Raw genomic sequence first — 25,611 nt, 5'->3', positions numbered from 1 at the left:
TGCACTGTCACGGGCACCTTATTCCCTATATAGGGCACATTTAAACCACAGCCCTATTGGAGTGGTGCACTAAGGGCATAGGGTGTCATTTGGGAATACAGGTTAGCCCCCAAACACATCCAGATCCTTGCAGGAAGCCATTCAAAATAGTTTTCAGTTCATCTCGCCCTGAGGGAACGGCAGAGACGTCCATTACTGCCCTAATCAAAACCAGATGTAGCCAGGCCAGAAAGAACCGAGCCAACAAACGGGTGGGGAGGAAGATTGAATTCGAACCCTTCTGAGATGGAGCGATTCCAACGAAACGTTTCATCTGCCCAGAGGATAAATACTGCACAACAATCCATCCCCATTGTTGACGGGTCGTTTTTTGTTTTCTTCTTTGGTGCAGAAACAGTTGATCACAGTCAGAGACATAGTAGAGAGGGGGAGGTGTGCTGGTAGAAACAGTTGATCACAGTCAGAGACATGGTAGAGAGGGGGAGGTGTGCTGGTAGAAACAGTTGATCACAGTCAGAGACATGGTAGAGAGGGGGAGGTGTGCTGGTAGAAACAGTTGATCACAGTCAGAGACATGGTAGAGAGGGGGAGGTGTGCTGGTAGAAACAGTTGATAACAGTCAGAGACATGGTAGAGAGGGGGAGGTGTGCTGGTAGAAACAGTTGATCACAGTCAGAGACATGGTAGAGAGGGGGAGGTGTGCTGGTAGAAACAGTTGATAACAGTCAGAGACATGGTAGAGAGGGGGAGGTGTGCTGGTAGAAACAGTTGATCACAGTCAGAGACATGGTAGAGAGGGGGAGGTGTGCTGGTAGAAACAGTTGATCACAGTCAGAGACATGGTAGAGAGGGGGAGGTGTGCTGGTAGAAACAGTTGATAACAGTCAGAGACATGGTAAAGAGGGGGAGGTGTGCTGGTAGAAACAGTTGATAACAGTCAGAGACATGGTAGAGAGGGGGAGGTGTGCTGGCAGAATGTTTTGCTGATGCAGATCGTTGCTGCTGGCCCTGCAGTGGTGCATTATGGAGAACAGCAGCAGGGAGACATTCTCCAGCAGTACTCTTGGACAGTTAGGGTGGCATTTGATCTGGGCAATTGATTTGATGAGGATTTTTTTTTTTAAACTTAATTGAACCAAATGGCATTGAGGTCAGAAGACCTTTCTCAATAGAGAACGAGCTTACAAAGGCTGTCATGATGGTGACATACGAGAGGTCATTAGCTATTGGTCTTGAGTACTGTTTTAAACAACTACCAGGTAGGTACAGTAGACTCCCCTTAGAGATATGTTTTCACCTTTCAGAATTACAAGTGTGTGGACACAGGGTGAAGTTTGTAAACAAAAACACTAGGTAGATATTGTTATGGCGGGTTTGATTGAATTTCAGCCTAGCTAGTCGGCTAGTGTTACCAGAGACTGTATCCCCAAAAGCCCCCTATCCCCTATTTATGGGCCCTGGTAAAAAGTAATGCACTACAAAGGCAATAGGTGTATTTGAAACAGGCTGCTATAGGGCCACAGGAAGCTCCTACCGGGCTCAGTGAAACTGGGCCTCATGCAAACAGCAGGATAAGTCAATATCCCCGTATTGTGTCTGCTCTGGGACCATAAAGACACACAGACCGAGAATGGGGGACGGGGACAGAAGAGTTTCAGACATGTTTTAGGCTTATGCAGTCACACATGAACAGACGTCACACACATACACACAAACCCAGACATGTCTACAAACAGGCAATCTCATAGACCTTCACAGACAGACACACAGTCACAGCATTTGTCATCCACCCCAAACAGTATTTGAGATCGTTGCTTACCTGAAATGGAACCAATGGAATAGTCCCAAAAGAGCAAATCCCCCCCATCAGGCACTCCAGACAGGCTGAAGCAAATGCTTAAGGTACCATTTGAACACAGGTATGGATACCTGTACCAGAAGTAACATAACGCCATGACTCCTTCAAAGAAATAAAGGATATCTAACCTAGTCAGCTGCACAACTGAACAACTCAAATTCTTGGGGCGGCAGGTAGCCTAGTGGTTAGAGCATTGGGCCAGTCACCGAAAGGTTGCTAGATTGAATCCCTGAGCTGACAAGGTAAAAATCTGTCGTTCTGCCCCTGAACAAGGCAGTTAACCCACTGTTCTTAGGCCGTCATTGTAAATAAGAATTTGTTCTTAACTGACTTGCCTAGTTAAGTAAAGGTAAAATAAAATCGAATGCATTCAATTGAAATGTGTCTTCCACATTTAGCCCAACCCCTCTGCCTTAATCGGCGCCCGGGGAGCAATTGTTGCTGGGGGTTAACTGCCTTGCTCAAGTGCAGAACGTCAGATATTTTTTTCCACCTTGCCAGCTCTGGGATTTGAACCAGCAACCTTTCGGTTACTGGTCAAACGCTCTTAACCATTAGGCTACCTGGCACCATATAGCTACTGGTCTAGCAAACGTCTGGAAAGAGTAAAAAAACACCACTTGCCACCTTAGAAAAGCTATATTTCTGAGAGGGCGATTCTTTGTGAAGAGGACAGAGCACAGCGTGTATCGGAACGGCCCGAGACTGGGTCTCTCATCTGAGTTCTAGAAGCCACAGGATGCCATACGTCTGCTTTCTATTAAAGCTCACCACATGCTTCATAGAGCTAGGCCTAGGAGATCAGCTACAGCCATGATTCATCAGTTGTGTCGCATCCGAAATGGTGCCCTATTCCATATGTAGTGCACTACTTCTGACCATGGTACATAGAGCTCTTGTCAAAAGTAGTGCACTTTGTAGGGAATAGGGTGCCATTTGGAACATAGACTTAATATTGTCCTGGTTTCAGTTGTCTCTCAGAAGAGATTCAGAAAACAAACTCTAGTCTCCTCCAGGCAGCCTGACTCCACTTCTGTCCATGAGAACATACAGTACACTTTGATAATACATTTACTACTAAATAATAATAATAATAAATAATAGATTTGATTATGTTGCTTTTCTAGATGCGCTCAAAGCAGGAGCAAAAGTCTCCCCATCCACTATTAACGTGCTGCCCCCACCTGGGCGATGCACGGGAGCCATCCGGCCCCAGAAAGCATGCCAGTCATCAGCTTTCATAATGAAGAGGAGGGTTATTAGGAGTCCAGAGATGATTAGGTGGCCATGATGTTATGAAGCCAGGTTGGGAATTTAATACACCGGGGTTATCATAGGAGTATTCATATGTTGTACATATGATTTTGAAAATAATAAGCAAACACTTATGCTGAGCAAATCTCTTGTCCAGGCCCATTTACGGTAGCCTGGTCCCACATCAGTTTATGCCATCATGTCAACTCATTGTCAAGGGGTTGACATGATAGAATATACAGATCTGGGACCAGGGTACATTTATGGATCCTACTGTAATTTGTCACATTCAAGCTCTGACAGTCAGTACTACTATTGTTATGGCTTGACGTGCCTTGCTGTAAAAAAGCAACTAACATCATTTAAAATGGCCACATTGTCAATTAATTCCTATATAAAACAAGTACACCACCACAACAAAAGCATTTTTGATAAACATTTTTCATTTTATTTCTTAAATATAAAACCTTTCCTAGTTGGACAGGGCTGAATGAACAACAGAAATATTAAAAATCCCCAGAAAACCAAGACTATTATGGTAGAGCACAGTTGTCCCTCCTGCTCCAAGTATAGCTGACCCTGTCTTCTCTTGGGCTTAAAGACTGTGTGGAGTAGAGGAGACCTTTAAACTTGAACCCAAAACCAGGGGAGTGCTACTGCACAGAAGACATTCTCCTAAATAGACAGCTATATGGACAGGGACCAGATAATTCATAGAATTATAATTCATTCTCAGAGTTCTACACTGAACAAAAATAGAAGCGCAACATGTAAAGTGTTGGTTCCATGTTTCATGAACTGAAATAAAAGATCCCAGAAATGTTCCATACGCACAAAAAGCTCATTTCCCCGTTAGTGAGCATTTCTCCTTTGCCAGATAATCCATCCACCTGACAGGTGTGGGATATCAAGAAGCTGATTAAACAGCATGATCATTACACAGGTGCATCTTGTGCTGGGGACAATAAAAGGCCACTCTAAAATGTGCAGTTTTGTCACACAACACAATGCCACAGATATCCCAAGTTTTGAGGAACATGCTATTGGCATGCTGACTGTAGGAATGTCCACCAGAGCTGTTGCCATAAGCCGCCTCCAACATCGTTTTAGAGAATTTGGCAGTACGTCAAACCGGTCTAACAACCACAGACCACTTGTATGGCATCATGTGGGCGAGCGGTTTGCTGATGTCAACATTATGAACAGAGTGCCCCATGGTGGCGGTGGGATTATGGTATGGACAGGCATAAACTACGGACAACAAACAGAATTGCATTTTATCGATGGCAATTTGAATGCACAGAAATACTGTGGCGAGATCCGGAGGACCATTGTGAGGCCCATTTCTTTTAAGGTATCTATGACCAACAGATCTGTATTCCCAGTCATGTGAAATCCGTAGATTCATTAATTAATTTAAATTGACTGATTTCCTCATATGAATTGTAACTCAGTAAAATCTATGAAATTTTTGCATGTTGCATTTATATTTTTGTTCAGTATAAAAATCAGATTTCATTCTAAGAGTTCTATTCTAATTCATTGCACCAATGGGTGCTGAGAAGGTTCTGGAATTCACTCCAAGAGTTCTAAAATGATTTAGAATTCCTTCCAGTTCTATGAAGGAGCACAGCATTCCCATACCTTCCCCTTCCTGTGTTCCTACATCTGGATGACTAGGTTGATACAGGCCTTAGATTCCTCATGAGAGCTAGTAAAGAGCTGGACCCGGGACAGTGCTCCCTCACCCACTACCTCTTCATCTACGGTACATGTCATGTCTGCACCTCCTAGAAAACAACATGACACACAAGACCTAAAACACACTGTGCAAAAACTCTTTGGTAATCAGATGAGTTTGAGAGAGAAACAAAAAGAAAATGGAAAAACAACACTATCCAACAACAGCTGGGTGTACCATTTTTCTAATATACATATTTCAACAGTCAGGTAACAGAGAATGGAGACTGCAAATTCAATAAATTAGACAGCGGAAGATGAATTGCAGATATTAAATCCAGCAGTTGTGTTCACAGAAGTAAATAAAAAGAAAATCTAAAATCAATGGAAAAAAACAACAGTGTTATTCTGTATTATAAACAAATCAAAAGGAATCAAAATGGCCCTTTAGTCTTAATTCAAATTGCTTTTCATCTAAGTCAACCTTTTTCAATGATGAAATGTTTGTTCATATCAACCTCCTGTAAACATTCACAATCAAGAGTACAGTTCCATTTAGAGCACTGCTGGTCTGTGGAGAAGACAACGTCCATCTTCTCCACGCACAAGACAAACGCTACACCTTTTAAAGAGCTTCTACATGCACATCACTGAGGTACACATAATATAGCCTCCAATATCACCATATCCATACTCTCTTTATAGATCATGTAGTTCCCAGACACCTTCGCCCAAATGGGAAGAGTCTGGTGGACCAACGCATCAAACTTGGCCTTCGTTAGTCAATACAGAATGACTGAGAAACTCCTGGCGCATTGGCTTAATCTACCAACCAATCATCTCCCATAACACGCCTCACAGTCGTGTGATTTGCTCAAATTAAATGACAACAGGTACTTTACTCAGTAGGTCACTGCCATAGAATTCTATGGTCACTCCCACTAAGGCAAACTTTGAATTGTTGAAATCCCAGGCTTATATGTGCAACAACCTAGGGACAAGGTTACTGTACAAATAACACAGAATGGTCTTTATTACTAGACTGGTAGAAAAAGACATCAGAGCACTTTGTTCTTGCTACCAGAGGTATGGTAGGCTCATCCAAAGGAATATTCATCATCAATATTCTTTCTTTTTCAGCATTAATTAAAACATCTTCTACAGTCACGTTTGTCTCAGTCAGTTCAATGTTCAGGTGTTTTCTTAAAAAAAGCATATTTCCAAAATATATCCATGTAAGTCTTTTTTGTTTCTGTAAAAAATAAATTAGGTAGTTAAAAATGCTGCTAAGACAAATGGGAAGAGGGAAAGACACCCAGGCCTGGGGGACTCCACATACTGGTTTTGTCAGTCCTGGCCGGAGTGCTTTCTCACGCTGTCCTGAGGGATTCGTTATTTGAGCTCCCGACCTTCCGGAAGCCGTGGTCGTTCTTCTCGAGCCACAGTTCAGCCAGCTGCTGTGTCGAGCCGTGCGACGAGGCTTTGGAGCCCAGGCACATCTTGTACTGGTTGGGCTCCAGGTTGGGGTCGCACACTACTGGATGGTGAACGTGTACTATCCCCGGGTCCGTGCTCCGGAACAACCGGATCCCTGATTGGACAAATTTGTTAAAGAGGTCCACGTCCTCCAAGCCCCACCCTTGGATGGAGGTGTCGAAGCCCCCGGCCCCGACCAGGTCGCCTTTGTAAACACAGACAATGCCAAAGCCGTAGTGACGCCACAGACCCGTCTTGGCGGTGAACACATAGTGGTTCTCACTGGGCACCTTGCCGGCGTAAACCACCTTGGGGTCGTACTGACTGAAGATGATGGGGAAGTAGGTCTGCTCCCCCAGAACCGTGTTACCCCGGCACCTCTTGAGGAAGTCGGTTGTGAAGAGCAGGTCCACGTCGCAGTAGAAGAGCAGCGAGTCGTTGGAGAAGTGGGCCGAGCCCACCTCCAGAGCCAAGGCCCGGGAGAAGGAGCCCGACACGGGCTGGATCTCCATCTCGGCACGGGGGTACTTGATGTGGTACTCCCTCATCAGCTCCACCTGCTTGACCCGCTCTGTGTTGTTGTCGGTGCTGAAGAGGAGGATGAGCAGCTTGACGTTCTGGTTGGGGATCAGGCACACCCGTTCTAAATTGGTCATGAAGCGGACAAAGATGTCGTAGCGTCCGGATAGCGGCACCAGTATGTTGACCTTAGGCTCCTTCGGCTCCTTCTGGTCCTGGCTAGAGCTGGACAGCTTGAAGGGCACAAACATCTTGAGGGAGTTGGAGAGGAAGGACAGGGAGTCAGAGTCCTGGTTGATGCTGCTGGCGAGCGCCTTGGCGTCCATCTCCTCTTCCTCTCTGAACTGGATCTGGCTGAAGGTCTGCTGGAGGTAGGCATGTCTCCTCACCGGCACCGTCATGGTCTTCCCTTTGTGCTTCTTGTAGAGGAGCAACAGGTCCAGCACGTACTCCGCCCCATACATGGGGTTGACCCGCCGGTAGCCGTACTGGATTTCCTTGAAGTCGATCACCCGTCCCCGCGTCTTGGCGTTGGCGTTAATCATCTCCATCACCTGCATAATGATGTCATCCAGGGCCAGACGCTGGGAGGAGTCCATTCCCCGGCGGGGGGGTTGACCGTCAGACGAGGAGAACAGGTACTTGCCCGTCAGGAACTCCCACTCCAGGACCTCCTCGCGGAGCCGAGGGTGGAACCTCATGAAGGATGGAGGCATGCCCAGCTGCAGGTCCTCTCGGCTGGGCTCGGCCGCCCCGTAGCGGCCCATCTGGACGATCTCACGGTGAAGCTGGACGCTGCGGTGGCGGAGCTGGGCGATCTTGCGGCTGAGCATGTAGCTGTGCAGGCGGTACTGGTAAGGCGGGTTCTTGTTGGGGTGCAGGGTGATGGCCCGGTGGATCTTGCTATTGTGGAGGTCGCGGATGTATCCCTTCTTGTTGGGCTCATAGTTCTCGTAGAACAGCTGCTGCATCTGGGGAGAGAAGAGAGGGAGACAACGGCTGAGTTTACATCAATAAACTACATATGGCACAATAGAACTCTTATGCATTATATAGACCAGGCCCTGTGTGGGAGTGTACAAAAGCACAACGCATACAGAGCGTGCTCTAGGACAGAAAACATTCTGCCCTCTAAAATGTGAAAGTAGCAAAAAACAAGTTGCACAACATAGCTTGATCCCAGTTGACCCCTGTTGACCCCTCTCCGCTGCCTGTACTTGTATACTGCTCCACTGAGGATTTATTAAGATGGATGTCTATATGAATGTAAACTCCTGCAGCCCAACAGAGATGTTATTTTTATCAGACGTCCTGCTGCTAATGCAAAGTGCAAATTAGAACAGGCTGAAGGAATGCCTTCTGGAGGTGAGCTCCGAGCTTACGGAGCCCTCAAATATTGACCAGGGAGCGGGTAAGCCTCGGCGGTTCGATGAGTGTTTACTGCAAACCTGTTGAGGCTTTACAAACCTAATGTTCCCCCAATCACAGGGGGCCGTGTGAGTAAACTGCGGGACAGCTGCTGAGGCCCCTATTGGCAGCGACTCAAGCGTGGCCAAGAAGGAAGGGTCTGTGTTGTTGACCAATCCAATGAAGGGAGCCCTCAGAGGTCTATTTGCCAAAGACAGACACCGCTCAGAAAAAGGCCTCCAATTTTGAGAAGGACGGCTCTGGAATGCAGCCACAAACCCACTCCCCTGGGGGAAAGGCAATACACAGAATCGGACAGGACCGGTACAGAGGCCAGGCCTGATAGTTTTTTAAAAGCGATACCCAACTAGTGTAAGTACGGCTGGTCACAAGAAGTCACTGAATAAGTCTCTTTGCTTTTCCATGGGCGCTGCCCCTGCCTTCCTGAACCTAGGAGGAGTTGGCACGTGGCCAACCATAAAATCAAGCAGTCTGTTATCAATGGAAATCTTGAGCAAACCAAGCTTTAGAGAGAGGGGTCAGGTAGGCTATTACATCAGAACCCAGGGGGCGATCGCATGGCAGCCTTCCACACATTTATTTAATGAGCATATAAAATACGATCTAGGAAAAAGACTATTGCAGTAGTCAACCCCTACATATGTCCATGTTTCACTGGTTCTGAGAAGTGACTGGCAAATAGCCCTCTTTGGACACCAAACCAGCGGGTGCATCTTTATATTATAGTGGCTTCCTCTCCACCTCTCCTTCCCATCATCTCCTTCCATTCATTGGAGAAGTCAGTGACATGGAGAGCGTTCATCTACTTTCAGATGTTTTTAGATTTCCTCGCCTACCCCTTTGCTCTGAGAGGTGGCCAAATGAAGATCTCCTCCCCTTTGCTCTGAGAGGTGGCCAAATGAAGATCTCCTCCCCTTTGCTCTGAGGTGGCCAAATGAAGATCTCCTCCCCTTTGCTCTGAGAGGTGGCCAAATGAAGATCTCCTCCCCTTTGCTCTGAGAGGTGGTCAAATGAAGATCTCCTCTCCTTTGCTCTGAGAGGTGGCCAAATGAAGATCTCCTCTCCTTTGCTCTGAGAGGTGGCCAAATGAAGATCTCCTCCCCTTTGCTCTGAGAGGTGGCCAAATGAAGATCTCCTCTCCTTTGCTCTGAGAGGTGGCCAAATGAAGATCTCCTCTCCTTTGCTCTGAGAGGTGGCCAAATGAAGATCTCCTCTCCTTTGCTCTGAGAGGTGGCCAAATGAAGATCTCCTCTCCTTTGCTCTGAGAGGTGGCCAAATGAAGATCTCCTCTCTGCTCTGAGAGGTGGCCAAATGAAGATCTCCTCTCCTTTGCTCTGAGAGGTGGCCAAATGAAGATCTCCTCCCCTTTGCTCTGAGAGGTGGCCAAATGAAGATCTCCTCCCCTTTGCTCTGAGAGGTGGCCAAATGAAGATCTCCTCTCCTTTGCTCTGAGAGGTGGTCAAATGAAGATCTCCTCTCCTTTGCTCTGAGAGGTGGCCAAATGAAGATCTCCTCTCCTTTGCTCTGAGAGGTGGCCAAATGAAGATCTCCTCTCCTTTGCTCTGAGAGGTAGCTAAATGAAGATCTCCTCTCCTTTGCTCTGAGAGGTGGCCAAATGAAAGGAGGAAGATTAGAAGGAGCCACTTCAGAGTAATGAGACGTACCCCAGCAGGTAGGCCAAGTCGGATTGTTCTGAGTGCCCAGCTGTGAGGCAGTAGACATCAGCACTGCTGCCAGCCAGCCAGACAGGATGTTTACCTCCCTCTCTCCCATGGCTTCCCCATCATTACCACCTCTAATGACCTGACTTCTGTCTTCCATGTCTCCATCAGCAGTTAAGACTCATTAGAATGATTCTTCAGTCATTAAGCCTCCAAAACACACCGCTCACAAGCCTCACATCAGCACACTTTCATCTAATCACCCTGAATGGCTCATTAAGAAATAAAAGGAAGAAAAATATAAATGGTAAGTTATCGCTGTGAGTTTTAAGCCTTGTGTCACACACAACCACATCAAGCAGAGCTTTTGTGAAGAAGGCGGAGAAGCCCAAGCTCAGTGATGGACAGATAAACTAAGCTCTGAAAAGCATACCATGTGTTTTATGCCAGGTTTTAACAACCTATTGTATTCAGACCTTCTGTGTTCAAACGCTTCAAAAATCTGTGCTTGATTGAGTTCACATGTAACCAATGGAATGGTGCAAACCCAACCCATCTGGCACTCCAGGCAAGCCTGATCAAACACTTACAGCATTTGAAATACATCAAATACTAGTTGAATCCAGGTCTGATTGTAGTAATCTGTTGTAATCACAACAACTGGTGGAAGAGCAGAGGCATCGGAATAGACGGCTCGGGAACAGAAGACAAAAGGTTTACCAATATACAACCGTCTCTTCAGGCACTTAATCAGGAGGAGATCATATCAGGACACATTAAGATGACAGCTCAGTGTTGTATCATATCAGGACACATTAAGATGACAGCTCAGTGTTGTATCATATCAGGACACATTAAGATGACAGCTCAGTGTTGTATCATATCAGGACACTTTAAGATGACAGCTCAGTGTTGTATCATATCAGGACACTTTAAGATGACAGCTCAGTGTTGTATCATATCTGGACACATTAAGATGACGGCTCAGTGTTGTATCATATCTGGACACATTAAGATGACGGCTCAGTGTTGTATCATATCTGGACACATTAAGATGACAGCTCAGTGTTGTATCATATCTGGACACATTAAGATGACAGCTCAGTGTTGTATCATATCTGGACACATTAAGATGACGGCTCAGTGTTGTATCATATCAGGACACATTAAGATGACAGCTCAGTGTTGTATCATATCTGGACACATTAAGATGACAGCTCAGTGTTGTATCATATCTGGACACATTAACATGACAGCTCAGTGTTGTATCATATCAGGACACATTAAGATGACAGCTCAGTGTTGTATCATATCTGGACACATTAACATGACAGCTCAGTGTTGTATCATATCAGGACACATTAAGATGACAGCTCAGTGTTGTATCATATCAGGACACATTAAGATAACAGCTCAGTGTTGTATCATATCTGGACACATTAACATGACAGCTCAGTGTTGTATCATATCTGGACACATTAAGATGACAGCTCAGTGTTGTATCATATCAGGACACGTTAAGATGACGGCTCAGTGTTGTATCATATCAGGACACGTTAAGATGACAGCTCAGTGTTGTATCATATCTGGACACATTAAGATGACAGCTCAGTGTTGTATCATATCAGGACACATTAAGATGACGGCTCAGTGTTGTATCATATCAGGACACGTTAACATGACAGCTCAGTGTTGTATCATATCTGGACAAATTAACATGACAGCTCAGTGTTGTATCATATCAGGACACATTAAGATGACAGCTCAGTGTTGTATCATATCTGGACACATTAAGATGACAGCTCAGTGTTGTATCATATCAGGACACATTAAGATGACAGCTCAGTGTTGTATCATATCAGGACACATTAAGATAACAGCTCAGTGTTGTATCATATCTGGACACATTAACATGACAGCTCAGTGTTGTATCATATCTGGACACATTAAGATGACAGCTCAGTGTTGTATCATATCAGGACACGTTAAGATGACGGCTCAGTGTTGTATCATATCAGGACACGTTAAGATGACAGCTCAGTGTTGTATCATATCAGGACACATTAAGATGACGGCTCAGTGTTGTATCATATCAGGACACATTAAGATGACAGCTCAGTGTTGTATCATATCTGGACACATTAACATGACAGCTCAGTGTTGTATCATATCAGGACACATTAAGATGACAGCTCAGTGTTGTATCATATCAGGACACATTAAGATGACGGCTCAGTGTTGTATCATATCAGGACACGTTAAGATGACAGCTCAGTGTTGTATCATATCAGGACACATTACGATGACAGCTCAGTGTTGTATCATATCTGGACACATTAAGATGACAGCTCAGTGTTGTATCATATCAGGACACATTAAGATGACAGCTCAGTGTTGTATCATATCAGGACACATTAAGATGACAGCTCAGTGTTGTATCATATCTGGACACATTAACATGACGGCTCAGTGTTGTAAATGTAGAATTAGTCATGCCACGGTCTCATCTTCCCTTCCTGCTAACTCTTGATCTCCTAGCCTCCATAAAGTCAATATGGACGCCACTCCAAACAAAGCAGAGGGAAAACAAACAGTGCTATCAGGTCCATTACAAGAGGGCAACGCTATCGCAGCGGGACTAAATATCCCCCCTGAACAAACAAGTAGTCATTGTGGAGCGATTGCATTCGGAGACAGGTGATACAATTGTCTTCCTTGGACCGCGCTACTTGGGCCTAAATCAACACATTACGGCTGGACGGCAGAACCCTGCAAAGAAATGTGAGTAGATATGCACTCTGGGGTTGTGTCCAAAATGGCACCCTATTCCCCATGTAGTGCACTACTTTTGACCAGAACCATATGGGACCCCAGTCAAAAGTACTGAGCTGCATAAGGAATAGTGTGCCATTTGGGACACTGGCTGGGTAAGTGACGGTTCCAGTCTGGCTCATGTCGGGGCTAGCGCTGGCTAGCGTAGGCTTCCTCTGGAGTCGTGCCTAAACTGAGAGTCAAATCTGTGATGAACATACAGCATGGCCAAGGGAAACACCAACTGCTGTTTAACGAATATTACAAGGGACAAGTTGTCTGAAATCACCATTAAGGGGTGAGAAGAGAGCCAGGTTGGCGTACAGAAACTTCTCAGGTGTTGGAATGTGAAGGGCTGTTGGAATGCCACTCGGCTTGAGGGCAACTCAGAGGGAAATATATGCTCCTCTGATCAGCAACCATCAGGGGCAGGAATGTGACTGGAAAAACTCAGGCCCTAGGCAACATGCAGGTATTATTAGGTCATTAGCATTAGTTGGGGGGACAGGGAATGTAGGGAATAGGGTCCCATTACGGAAGCAGTCAGAGAATCCCACAGGGCAGTAACCTTGTCTATTGCTGACACCAGTTGAATCCCACAGAGCCGTAACCTAGTCTATTGCTGACACCAGTTGAATCCCACAGGGCCGTAACCTAGTCTATTGCTGACACCAGTTGAATCCCACAGGGCCGTTCCCTGCCCGCCTATCCTCGCCTCACACCTATGGTAGCCTCACAATAGCCGATCCTCTCCTCACACCTATGGCAGCCTCACAATAGCCTATCCTCTCCTCACACCTATGGCAGTCTCACAATAGTCTATCCTCTCCTCACACCTACGGCAGCCTCACAATAGCCGATCCTCTCCTCACACCTATGACAGCCTCACAATAGCCTATCCTCTCCTCACACCTATGGCAGCCTCACAATAGCCTATCCTCGCCTCACACCTATGGCAGTCTCACAATAGCAGATCCTCTCCTCACACCTATGGCAGTCTCACAATAGCAGATCCTCTCCTCACACCTATGACAGCCTCACAATAGCCTATCCTCTCCTCACACCTATGACAGCCTCACAATAGCCTATCCTCTCCTCACACATATGGCAGCCTCACAATAGCCATGAAATTGAGTCTCTGAAGGGATACGGATGTGTACCCTTCAGCAGCATTGTGACACTAGATTACTTTTAGTGTGTGCGTCACAAATGGCACCCTATTCCCTATATAGTGCACTACTTTTTAACAGAGCCAATGTCATATAGGGAATAGGGTGCCATTTGGGACACAACCCAGATGACTTCATTGTGACACCAGACGTATTGTCATGCAGCAGCAGCCATTGGCCATTACTGGACAAGCTGAAAGAGACAGTCTAAAGATCAATAGATCTTTGATGTATAGAGACAGCATACTGGAGACAGCATACTGGAGACAGCATACTGGAGACAGCATACTGGAGACAGCATACTGGAGACAGCATACTGGAGACAGCATACTGGAGACAGCATACTGGAGACAGCATACTGGAGACAGCATACTTGAGACAACATACTGGAGACAGCATACTGGAGACAGCATACTGGAGACAGCATACCGGAGGCAGCATACTGGGTGGTGAATGCAGTGGGCTGTAGCCATAAAGATGACAGAGCCTCTCTGCAATGGCTCCTTCCATGACAGGATTTGGGCCAAGTGAGCCCCCTATCCAACTCTATGGCTGTAGCTACAGAAAAGAATGCTGGACAGCAGAGTTGGATCAACGCCATTTCGTGTCTCTGTAGGAAATGATTTGAAATTTGATTCATACACGGAACACTGCCCAGAGTGCATTTCTGTGAGTTGGAATTGAATTGACTCCGACACTATTGGTTTAGTGCATCTGCATACTCAGCTGGGAGACAAAATCCCCAAATTCCAAAGAGCTGCGATCCCACAGATGTCCCAGACAACAGATTTCCTCAACTGCTCATCTAATCAGAGACATCAAAGAATCTCATCTGATTCTACTCCTGGTTTAGTCTAGAGTCTAAATATTTTTACGAGCCTAAAGAGAGAGTGTTTCTGGTGTGTATTGCACACATGTTGTGGTCGACTACTGTTCCAGTCATCGACTGACATTTAAACATCTGCTTTTCAGCCATTAGCGCTTTCTGGTTTGCCAACAATTAATTCAACCATGTTTCCTTCAACTACAACACATCTGAGACGCACAGACGATAAGATGAACAACTAGCTGGATTCCTCTATGGCTTTATTTCCTTTCTGTAGCTTCAGAGGTACTCAGTAACACTCCACTAACCATCTGGTTATTATCTCTCCTCAGTAGTTTTCTCCATTCAATAACTATACTATAACTATATAACTAATCTGCAGAGTCAGCAGAGGAAGAAAAGAGAGGAGAAGGGAGTGGTTCTGGGTTGAACCAGGAAGAGAGGAGAGAGGTTCTGGGTTGGACCAGGAGGAGAGAGGAGAGAGGTCCTGAGTAGGACCAGGAGGAGAGGAGAGAGGTTCTGGGTTGAACCAGGAAGAGAGGAGAGAGGTCCTGAGTTGGACCAGGAGGAGAGAGGAAAGAGAAAGGCTCATTTGAATAAAACATACCACAAGCCAACATGCAGTGGCTGTGTTCCAAATGGCACCCTATGGTCCTGGTCAAAAGTAGTGCACTACATAAGGAATAGGGTGCCATTTGGGTCGAAAAGACAGTACAGAGTAGTGATATGGCATTTGTGGCCGATACCAATATCCAATATTTTCCTTGCCAAAAACCCGATACCCGCTATTTACAATTTTAGCAGCCTTTTAAGCATTCTAGTACAGTTAAATAGTTAACAGACACACATGGACCCAGCGGTTTAAGGCGCTGCATCTCAGTGCAAGAGGCGTCACTACAGTTCCTAGTTCGAATCCAGGCTGTATCACATCCGGCCGTGATTGGGAGTCCCATAGGGAGGCACATAATTGGCCCAGCGTCGTCCGGGTTTGGTCGGGGTAGGACGTCATTGTAAATAAGAATTTGTTCTTAACTGACATGGTTAGTTAAATAAAGGTCACACACACACCAAAAAGTTATTTTGTTGGCATTTACGTATGTCCCCTTTACCAGTAAAACATAATCAAAACCTATCTTTCACTTACTTGCTGTTTCGTTGTTCAGTCGTTTCATTCTCAACCAGGATTTCTATGTAAAACCTGTTTGGGTTTTTGCGTGTCAAAAAAGATACACGTTAAGTAACACTATTTGACGTGTCAAATAAGCTTGTTGACCAATCAGGACCTGAATACGACTGCACGTCACAAAAATTTTACGAGTTCATACATTTTCTACGTAGTTATTACATATTGATTACACTAATCACTCGTATTTCATAAGTCACAACGATTCATCGATACATATGCTGTGATGCTGGTAAAGTTGTCTCGCGCACCTACAGTTCTGGTAATAAAACAAAGCTAGCTAGCTCATGGATGAAAACAATGTTCTTCCCCAAAAACATAGCAAAACGACATAATCTGTTTCAGTAGCTATCGTTAGTGACACCTAGCTATATAGTTGGCTAGCTATCTAAAATAACCCTCATTTATAAGACAGTTATTATTTGATTAATGGTGGTCGGACCCATCTATGTTAAGCTAGCCACAATAAGGATTAGCCACAGTAGTGTACTATGCGGTTTGCCTTCAAAATAAAAGTAATTGACAGTGATGCAAATTAATACAAATACTAGAATTATGCCATAATTGAATAGATCATGCTAAACGAGGTTGGAATGTTATATAAAATCAACAAAAGACAATAATTTGTTAATTTGACAAAAAAATCTGTTGAAATCACACAGGAGGTATTATACTTTAGAACTGTGGGCTAGGTTAGGAATGCTGTGTTGCACGTGTAGCGCAACATTTTACGTGGCGTCATTACGTCATGTACCTACGCTATATAGGTATGCACGTCAGCTTTGGCATCGCCGTTAAACTACATTTTAGTCATTTTAGCAGACACTCTTATCCAGAGCGACTTACAGTAGAGTGCATACATTTTATTACATTTTTTTTTTTTACATACTGAGACAAGGATATCCCTACCGGCCAATCCCTCCCTAACCCCTAACCCGGACGACGCTATGCCAATTGTGCGTCGCCCCACGGACCTCCCGGTTGCGGCCGGCTGCGACAGAGCCTGGGCGTGAACCCAGAGACTCTGGTGGCGCAGCTAGCACTGCGATGCAGTGCCCTAGACCACTGCGCCACCCGGGAGATAGACATCGGGACGATACCGATGGTGGCATTTTTAGCTAATATCGTCCGATTCCGATATGTTCACCGATATATTGTGCATCCCTAGTACAGAGGAGAGTTGAGGCTCCAGGTCAGGATATTACAGAGGCTGCAGTCAGGATATGAGGTTAAGGCCCAGACCAAAGCCGGACAGACTCCAGGACAGAGCCTACAGGAGAATACTCTGATCTCTGCCACAGGACTGGACACCAAAATATCAAACAATCATTAGAGAGAGGCCTTTGGTTCTGTTAAGATGAGAATAAGAAGGCATAATGTCATATTTAATCTAGGTCTGCAAAAAGGTGCATGTCGAGGTCTTTAATGGCATAGATTGTGATGGTAGAAGTGTCCCTAGCTGAGAGCCAGCCTGTTTCTGCATTCAAACAAGCAAAACCCAAGGCAGAACATGACACAGCAGGAGACATTCTAGGATAGTCTGTCAGGAAATCAGGAGTTCTAGAGTTGTTGTAAAGCATGTCCAAAAGATGAGTAGTCTAATGTCTTCCAGCATTCAGACTTTCAGTAGAAGATGTCCAGTCATCACTCGTGTTCTCCCTCACCACCCTGTCACACACACGGGTGGGTTTTACCGGTGATTCAGATCACTGTGCGTTATCCTTACAGCGTCATGGTGATTGCCAGAGGAAGTAAATAACAAAGCCCAGAGAGGATGCCTGGGCTTGTGCTAACATGTTACCTTCAGCGCTCTGCCAACCAACACACTATACTACAGGTCTCTATCTCAGAGAGAAATCTAAATCTGACACACACGAAGATCCCTCACAGATCCAACTGTCCTACAACTTATCCTTCAACAAAGGTGTGTGTTTGAGAAATTGAGCAGAGTGTGCAGGTCCCATTCTTACTTTGTAAACAGTCCTTTGATAGCTTGGTTACTTCAACTGCAAAGTAACACTACTCAATAGCACGGTAGCAACAAACAGAAACACATGATCGAGGCCTTGCATAGAATCTCCCCAAGCTCATGTCCCAAACAAACACACACAAACACAATTCATAGCCTCCATTCCGCGACCTGCGTGCTAGCCGGTTTAATCGAGTTAACAAGCGGCTGTTGTGGGAAATTAGCGAGGCACGCCAAAGTGATTAGCCTGGCAGAGTGTTGCTATTGAAAAAGACTTCAGTACGGATGCTAGTCACCTCTAGAGTAATCCCTGGGCTGTTCCAACACAGCCTCCTTCCCTACTAAGCATACACACAGAGGATACAAAACATTAGGAACACCTGCTCTTTCTATGACATAGACGGACCAGGTGAATCCAGGTGAAAGCTATGATCCCTTATTGATGTCACTTGTTAAATCCACTACAATCGGTGTAGATGAAGGGGAGGAGACAAAATATTGAAGTGCCTTTGAACAATGTATGGTAGTAGTAGTGTGTCAAGAACTCCAATGCTGCGGGGTTTTTCACGCTCAACAGTTTTCTGTGTGTATCAAGTATGGTCCACCACCCAAAGGACATCCAGCCAACGTGACACAACTGTGGGAAGCATTGGAGTCAACATGGGCCAGCATCCCTGTGGAACGCTTTCAACACCTTGTGGAGTCCATGCCTTGACAAATTGAGGCTCTTCTGAGGGCAAAAGGGGGTGCAATACTCAATATGAGGAAGGTGTTCATAATGTTTTGTACACTCAGTGTATAACTACTGTTCAGCTAATGATGGGCCCTCTCTCAATACTAACACAGATTCCGAGTCTTCTTTCCTACAGTACCACTGTAAATCTCTTGCAGTGATCCCTACACGGACCCTGTCCCAACAATCTAAAAACAGCCTCTTCTCTTCGTCTCCTTTGTGAGAGTTTTCAGATGCAGGCAGGGTAGAGTGTTGGAACTGTGCTGCAGGCCTGAATGGACATCAGTCACTGAGCAGAGGCTTTTCACACATGCTGCTTGTAATATTTCCATTAGACTTGATGAGTCCAGCCATATAGAACCTGAATGGGACTACATAGCTCTTCTCCAGACTACATTTTTGTAATTTTACCGCATTCAAAGTCAGTTACAGGGGTTTGAGAATGGACTGCTTCATCTCTTATGCTCTTTCATTTAAAGTGCACAGCTCAATAGAAAACAATAACACCTAGCTGTTAAATGCAATGGATGGCATAAAGCTAGGCAAAGGTTAAGGTTAGGCAAAGGTCAATATTGACCCTACCTACATCTCTGTGATGGCTCAAAGTCAACAGCAATCCTATCCTGTGGACTGAATGCATCCTTCATTAAGGTCAAGGAGAGCTGCTCAGAACAAGGTAATACCATCCTAAAGGGACTGAGTGGTGCAGAACTAATACGATGGAGCAGAGAACAAGGTAATAGCATCCTAAAGGGACTGAGTGGTGCAGAACTAATACGATGGAGCAGAGAACAAGGTAATACCATCCTAAAGAGACTGAGTGGTGCACAACTAATACGATGGAGCAGAGAACAAGGTAATACCATCCTAAAGGGACTGAGTGGTGCAGAACTAATACGATGGAGCAGAGAACAAGGTAATACCATCCTAAAGGCACTGAGTGGTGCAGAACTAATACGATGGAGCAGAGAACAAGGTAATACCATCCTAAAGGGACTGAGTGGTGCAGAACTAATACGATGGAGCAGAGAACAAGGTAATACCATCCTAAAGGGACTGAGTGGTGCAGAACTAATACGATGGAGCAGAGAACAAGGTAATACCATCCTAAAGGGACTGAGTGGTGCAGAACTAATACGATGGAGCAGAGAACAAGGTAATACCATCCTAAAGAGACTGAGTGGTGCACAACTAATACGATGGAGCAGAGAACAAGGTAATACCATCCTAAAGGGACTGAGTGGTGCAGAACTAATACGATGGAGCAGAGAACAGTTACGTTTGGCCAGATGGACTGTTTAAACTTGTGACTCATTTGATTTTGATTAGATTTATTAAGATCTCCATTAGCAACAGCTATTCATTCTGGGGTCTGACACAAACTGACAGGAGGGATAGGCTAGATTTGCTGTATACTGTCTTCACCTGTCAGTCTGTCACCTCCTTTCAGAGCAGTGGTAAATAATGAAGGTAAGGAGGAAAGGAAGGACATTTGACTGTTCAGAATATAGCACACACCAGACTGCCATCTTGATAAGGGCCTCGTCAGTCAGTGTTCAGAACGCAGCACACACCAGACTGCCATCTTGATAAGGGCCTCGTCAGTCAGTGTTCAGAACGCAGCACACACCAGACTGCCATCTTGATAAGGGCCTCGTCAGTCAGTGTTCAGAACGCAGCACACACCAGACTGCCATCTTGATAAGGGCCTCGTCAGTCAGTGTTCAGAACGCAGCACACACCAGACTGCCATCTTGATAAGGGCCTCGTCAGTCAGTGTTCAGAACGCAGCACACACCAGACTGCCATCTTGATAAGGGCCTCGTCAGTCAGTGTTCAGAACGCAGCACACACCAGACTGCCATCTTGATAAGGGCCTCGTCAGTCAGTGTTCTGCCATATGAGTTAGGTTCCTGTTATTCTTTGGAGCACTAACGAGGGGTGGAATCTGAAAAACGGCCATTGGTTTGGTGCTGAGGACAATGACAGGCCTGGGTGGGACACAAGACACAGCAGAAAGGGTATTTTGTTCCCACTACCATCGACATCCCTCTATCCAGATGTCGTCTTTCCCTAATGTCCAAGGCCTAGAGGGAGAGGTGGGGAGTCTATAGCCTGGTCCCAGATCTGGGTGTGCTTTAGCAAACTTCTCCAACTACCCGTCGTCGTGCCTTCTAGTCAGAGGAGTTGGCCAGAAATCACATAACAGATCTGGGACCAGCCTAGCAGAGATAGAGAAGGTTGACAAGTAACAACAAAGTGAGGTTACAATGGAAGTCCTGTACTCCCTTTCCCCAGATATTCAATTTAGTTCATCTTAACCACAGGGTAGAGTGCTGTGATTCCAAAACCTGACGGTTAGAAAAGGGAAAGGGATTCTGCAGGGGCAAACCCCAATGAAAGGCATGATGTGAGGAAATGAGTCGTCAGCTCCTTCTGGTTTTATTGTCATTGCCATTCTGACAGCTTTTCTCCCAACCTGTAGTTGAGCAAGTGGGGAAATTAACATGTTGGTGACCACAGGCTCACAGTGCCATTTAGTCAGTCAGTCAGTTAGTCAGTCAGTCAGTCAGCATTTAGTCTTCTCTCCAGTGTCTCCACTGTTTCCTTCACCACAGCTCTAATTCTGAACCTAAAACAGACAACACCCTACCCAGGCCAATACATGGCAAACTTGTTTTGAGAGTTAGGATTTTAAAAGCCTCCATGTTGGCACCAAAAGTTTAAAGACAACTGCTTCTAGTCAAAGTTCTGAATTAGAATGCTATTGTCATAAAACGTTCGGTGCCAACAGTTTTGCCAGGCCAAGCCCAAATGCATAGATATATCAGGGTATTGGGGCAACCTGATCCTAACGTCAATTGAGTTTTCCCCTTTAATTGGTTAAGATTAAGATTAGGGGAGGATAATACAGTCCTAGATATGTGCCCTAGACCCAAAGCAGAACATAATCACAACATCCTACCAAACCTGGCTGGCCAAACCCACCATGACCCAATTCTACCAAGGTGATAACAATGCCTGCCATGGAAGTTTCCCCAGTTGCTTTGAATGTTTAAAATCATAGTGTAAGAACACTTTTAAAGCCTCAAAGGATAAGATGATCCAACTTAGCTGTTCAGCTTTCTAAATGAGTCCTAGCTTGGTAGCTGTTCAGCTTTCTAAATGAGTCCTAGCTAGGTAGCTGTTCAGCTTTCTAAATGAGTCCTAGCTAGGTAGCTGTTCAGCTTTCTAAATGAGTCCTAGCTAGGTAGCTGTTCAGCTTTCTAAATGAGTCCTAGCTAGGTAGCTGTTCAGCTTTCTAAATGAGTCCTAGCTAGGTAGCTGTTCAGCTTTCTAAATGAGTCCTAGCTAGGTAGCTGTTCAGCTTTCTAAATGAGTCCTAGCTAGGTAGCTATTCAGCTTTCTAAATGAGTCCTAGCTAGGTAGCTGTTCAGCTTTCTAAATGAGTCCTAGCTAGGTAGCTGTTCAGCTTTCTAAATGAGTCCTAGCTAGGTAGCTGTTCAGCTTTCTAAATGAGTCCTAGCTAGGTAGCTGTTCAGCTTTCTAAATGAGTCCTAGCTAGGTAGCTGTTCAGCTTTCTAAATGAGTCCTAGCTAGGTAGCTGTTCAGCTTTCTAAATGAGTCCTAGCTAGGTAGCTGTTCAGCTTTCTAAATGAGTCCTAGCTAGGTAGCTGTTCAGCTTTCTAAATGAGTCCTAGCTAGGTAGCTGTTCAGATTTCTAAATGAGTCCTAGCTTGGTAGCTGTTCAGCTTTCTAAATGAGTCCTAGCTAGGTAGCTGTTCAGCTCTCTAAATGAGTCCTAGCTAGGTAGCTGTTCAGCTTTCTAAATGAGTCCTAGCTAGGTAGCTGTTCAGCTCTCTAGTACATTTACTATTTGTAAACAATTAACAAGCTCGTTAGCTATCACATGATTTTTCAACACTGTCAACTGAATAGTTAGCAAGCAACACAATATGCCAAATAAGTCTAAAAACCACTTGAGGGCAAATCAATTCAGACAAGTCACATGGCCAGGAATCAGATTTGTATCGGACTTCAAACCACCTACGAAGGTGGTTTGAAATGTGGCTTGAAATATCCGATTTCATGTGCTTTTTGGCAGTTCAGACTGCAGGAAAAAGAACATTCGGATCAGATAAGCAAATGAATAGAATTGGAGTCACGTCAAACTGTCAATGTGAACAAGGTGGCTCATTTCATATTGAGAATAAGATTTGCCTGTCTGGGCCATTTTCCCCATAGATATGTAGTTTACAAAGCCATTGTGGTATCCAAGGACGTCGTTAGAGATAGGAGAGTTGCGGGGGCTAAATCGTATGCCAGTAAGAGTGGGTCGATTTAGGATACAGGTGGCAAGGCAAGAAAAACGAATCAATCTCTAATGTTGTTCCATGGTGGCTATCAGGTACATTAAAGTCAATACAATGGAGCGGTTATCTGGCTTAGCTCAAGCTGTGGCTCCACCCCCGAGCTAGGCCTTGACAAGCCTGGGACTCTCCTGATATCACACACCCACACATAACCCCCTCCTTGGGACAGAGCGGCCGGATAGCCCTGGGTGGCTGGGAGACTCCTGATAGCATATTCAAACATGCCGGGAGAGGTTTGAAAAAGCACAACATGTACAATGGACCTAAAACAAGCACCTTGTGGCCATGTGGAGAAGAGGAGTCCATTGCATTGCTGCGCTCCATCTTCAGCGTACAGGTCACGTTACACTAAACCAACCCATCTGCAGATATAGAAAATCTAAATCAAATCACATTTTATTTGTCACATGCGCCGAATACAACAGGTAGACATTACCGTGAAATACTTACTTACAAGCCCTTAACCAACAATGCAGTTCAAGAAATAGAGTTAAGAAAATATGTACTAAATAAATTAAAAAGTGAAAAAACATTACAAGAAAAAAAAGTTAAAAAAATACATTAAAATACAGAGGCTATATATAAGGGGCACCAGTACCGAGTCAATGAACGGAGGTACAGGTTAGGCGAGGTCATTTGTAAAGTGACTATGCATAAGTAATAAACAGCGAGTAGCAGCAGTGTAAGGGGGGGTCAAGGTGATAACCTCGGCATAAAGAGACCAAATTGTCTGGCTGTAATTAGGATACCAAACAGTGTAGTCTTACAGACTTATACATACAGTCGGAAAACGATAACCTCGGCATAAAGAGAACCCATTGTCTGGCTGTAATTACGTCTCAAGACCTCTCGCTTATTCTTTAATAAAGTCAGAATCGCTCCTAGGAGGAGTGCTGAAAGCAGCTCCATAAAAGCCTAGTGTTGAATTTCTACTCTTGGCACTGGACCAGCCACAGACAAAGTGCTGTTAACTGCCAAAGAACGGACAGAAAAATTGAATGGGCAGAATGAGGAAGAGGGAAAACCCTCAAAATCCATTGGAAAGTCTGGAAAGAAGAAAACAAAACACATGGTAAATTCCATAAGTACGTTCTCCTATAGACTGAGAGGCTTATGTCCAAGCTGCCTGGGAGGTTGAGAACAGTAGCCACGGTAACTACCTCGCTAATGTACAGGGCCACTACGGGTCACTGATGCCCAGAATGCCTTTCACCACTCCGACCACTCCTCCATGCCAGACCGGAACCCATAAATCAGCAGGGGGGCTTATACATCTTGCCAAAATAAAGTGCACACTAACCCCTGAGCTGGCCCAATCACACAGCACGTGATGAGTATCTCCCATGTGGCTGAAACAACAACGTTCCATTCTCTCATGTGAACAGAGGGGCAGAGGAGGGTACCGACAGACGGACTGTATCGACCACAGTGACTGCTCTTTGGTATGGCTGACGCTCCGATTGGGTTTTTTCACTCCTGGTCCTGGGGAGCCATTGGGCCTTTTGTTCCAGCCCAGCATGAACACATCCAAATCAGCTTAATTGAGGTCTTGACGATTCATTGGTTTAGTTAAATCAGGGATTATGTGTTCATGTTGGAACAAAAGCCTGCATACACTGTGGCTCTACACGACCAGTAGTGAAGAACACTGATGCAGTAGCAGCCATACAGACCATAGGGCTAGTCAGTCAGCCATACAGACCATAGGGCTGGTCAGTCAGCCATACAGAGCATAGGGTTGGTCAGTCAGCCATACAGACCATAGGGCTAGTCAGTCAGCCATACAGACCATAGGGCTAGTCAGTCAGCCATACAGAGCATAGGGCTAGTCAGTCAGCCATACAGAGCATAGGGCTGGTCAGTCAGCCATACAGACCATAGGGCTGGTCAGTCAGCCATACAGACCATAGGGCTAGTCAGTCAGCCATACAGACCATAGGGCTGGTCAGTCAGACATACAGACCATAGGGCTAGTCAGTCAGCCATACAGAGCACAGGGCTGGTCAGTCAGCCATACAGACCATAGGGCTAGTCAGTCAGCCATACAGAGCATAGGGCTGGTCAGTCAGCCATACAGAGCATAGGGTTGGTCAGTTAGCCATGCAGGCCATAGGGCTAGAAAGTCAGCCATACAGAGCATAGGGCTAGTCAGTCAGCCATACAGAGCATAGGGCTGGTCAGTCAGCCATACAGAGCATAGGGCTGGTCATTCAGCCATACAGACCATAGGATTGGTCAGTCAGCCATACAGAGCATAGGGCTAGTCAGTCAGCCATACAGACCATAGGGCTAGTCAGTCAGCCATACAGACCATAGGGCTAGTCAGTCAGCCATACAGAGCATAGGGCTAGTCAGTCAGCCATACAGAGCATAGGGCTGGTCAGTCAGCCATACAGAGCATAGGGCTGGTCAGTCAGCCATACAGAGCATAGGGCTAGTCAGTCAGCCATACAGACCATAGGGCTAGTCAGTCAGCCATACAGAGCATAGGGCTGGTCAGTCAGCCATACAGAGCATAGGGTTGGTCAGTCAGCCATACAGGCCATAGGGCTGGTCAGTCAGCCATACAGAGCATAGGGCTAGTCAGTCAGCCATACAGAGCATAGGGCTGGTCAGTCAGCCATACAGAGCATAGGGCTAGTCAGTCAGCCATACAGACCATAGGATTGGT

The 25,611-nt window shown here is 45.5% G+C and overlaps 1 protein-coding gene across 1 annotated transcript in view; it reads right to left on the bottom strand.

Annotated features, from left to right (window-relative positions):
- Positions 1 to 3,593: 3,593 nt before the first annotated feature.
- The window catches only part of LOC129834795 (chondroitin sulfate synthase 1-like), an 85,129-nt gene continuing 63,111 nt past the window's right edge, over positions 3,594 to 25,611 (bottom strand). Inside the window, exon 3 of the mRNA XM_055900079.1 lies at positions 3,594 to 7,758. Within this exon, the coding sequence (XP_055756054.1) occupies positions 6,163 to 7,758 (1,596 nt within the window). The 3' untranslated portion in view covers positions 3,594 to 6,162. The remainder of the gene's footprint in view (positions 7,759 to 25,611) is intronic.

This window comes from Salvelinus fontinalis, chromosome 35, assembly GCF_029448725.1.
Source record: "Salvelinus fontinalis isolate EN_2023a chromosome 35, ASM2944872v1, whole genome shotgun sequence".
NCBI lineage: Eukaryota > Metazoa > Chordata > Actinopteri > Salmoniformes > Salmonidae > Salvelinus > Salvelinus fontinalis.
The sequence above is the reverse complement of the archived record's forward strand: the minus strand, read 5'-3'. Positions and strand labels throughout refer to the sequence as shown.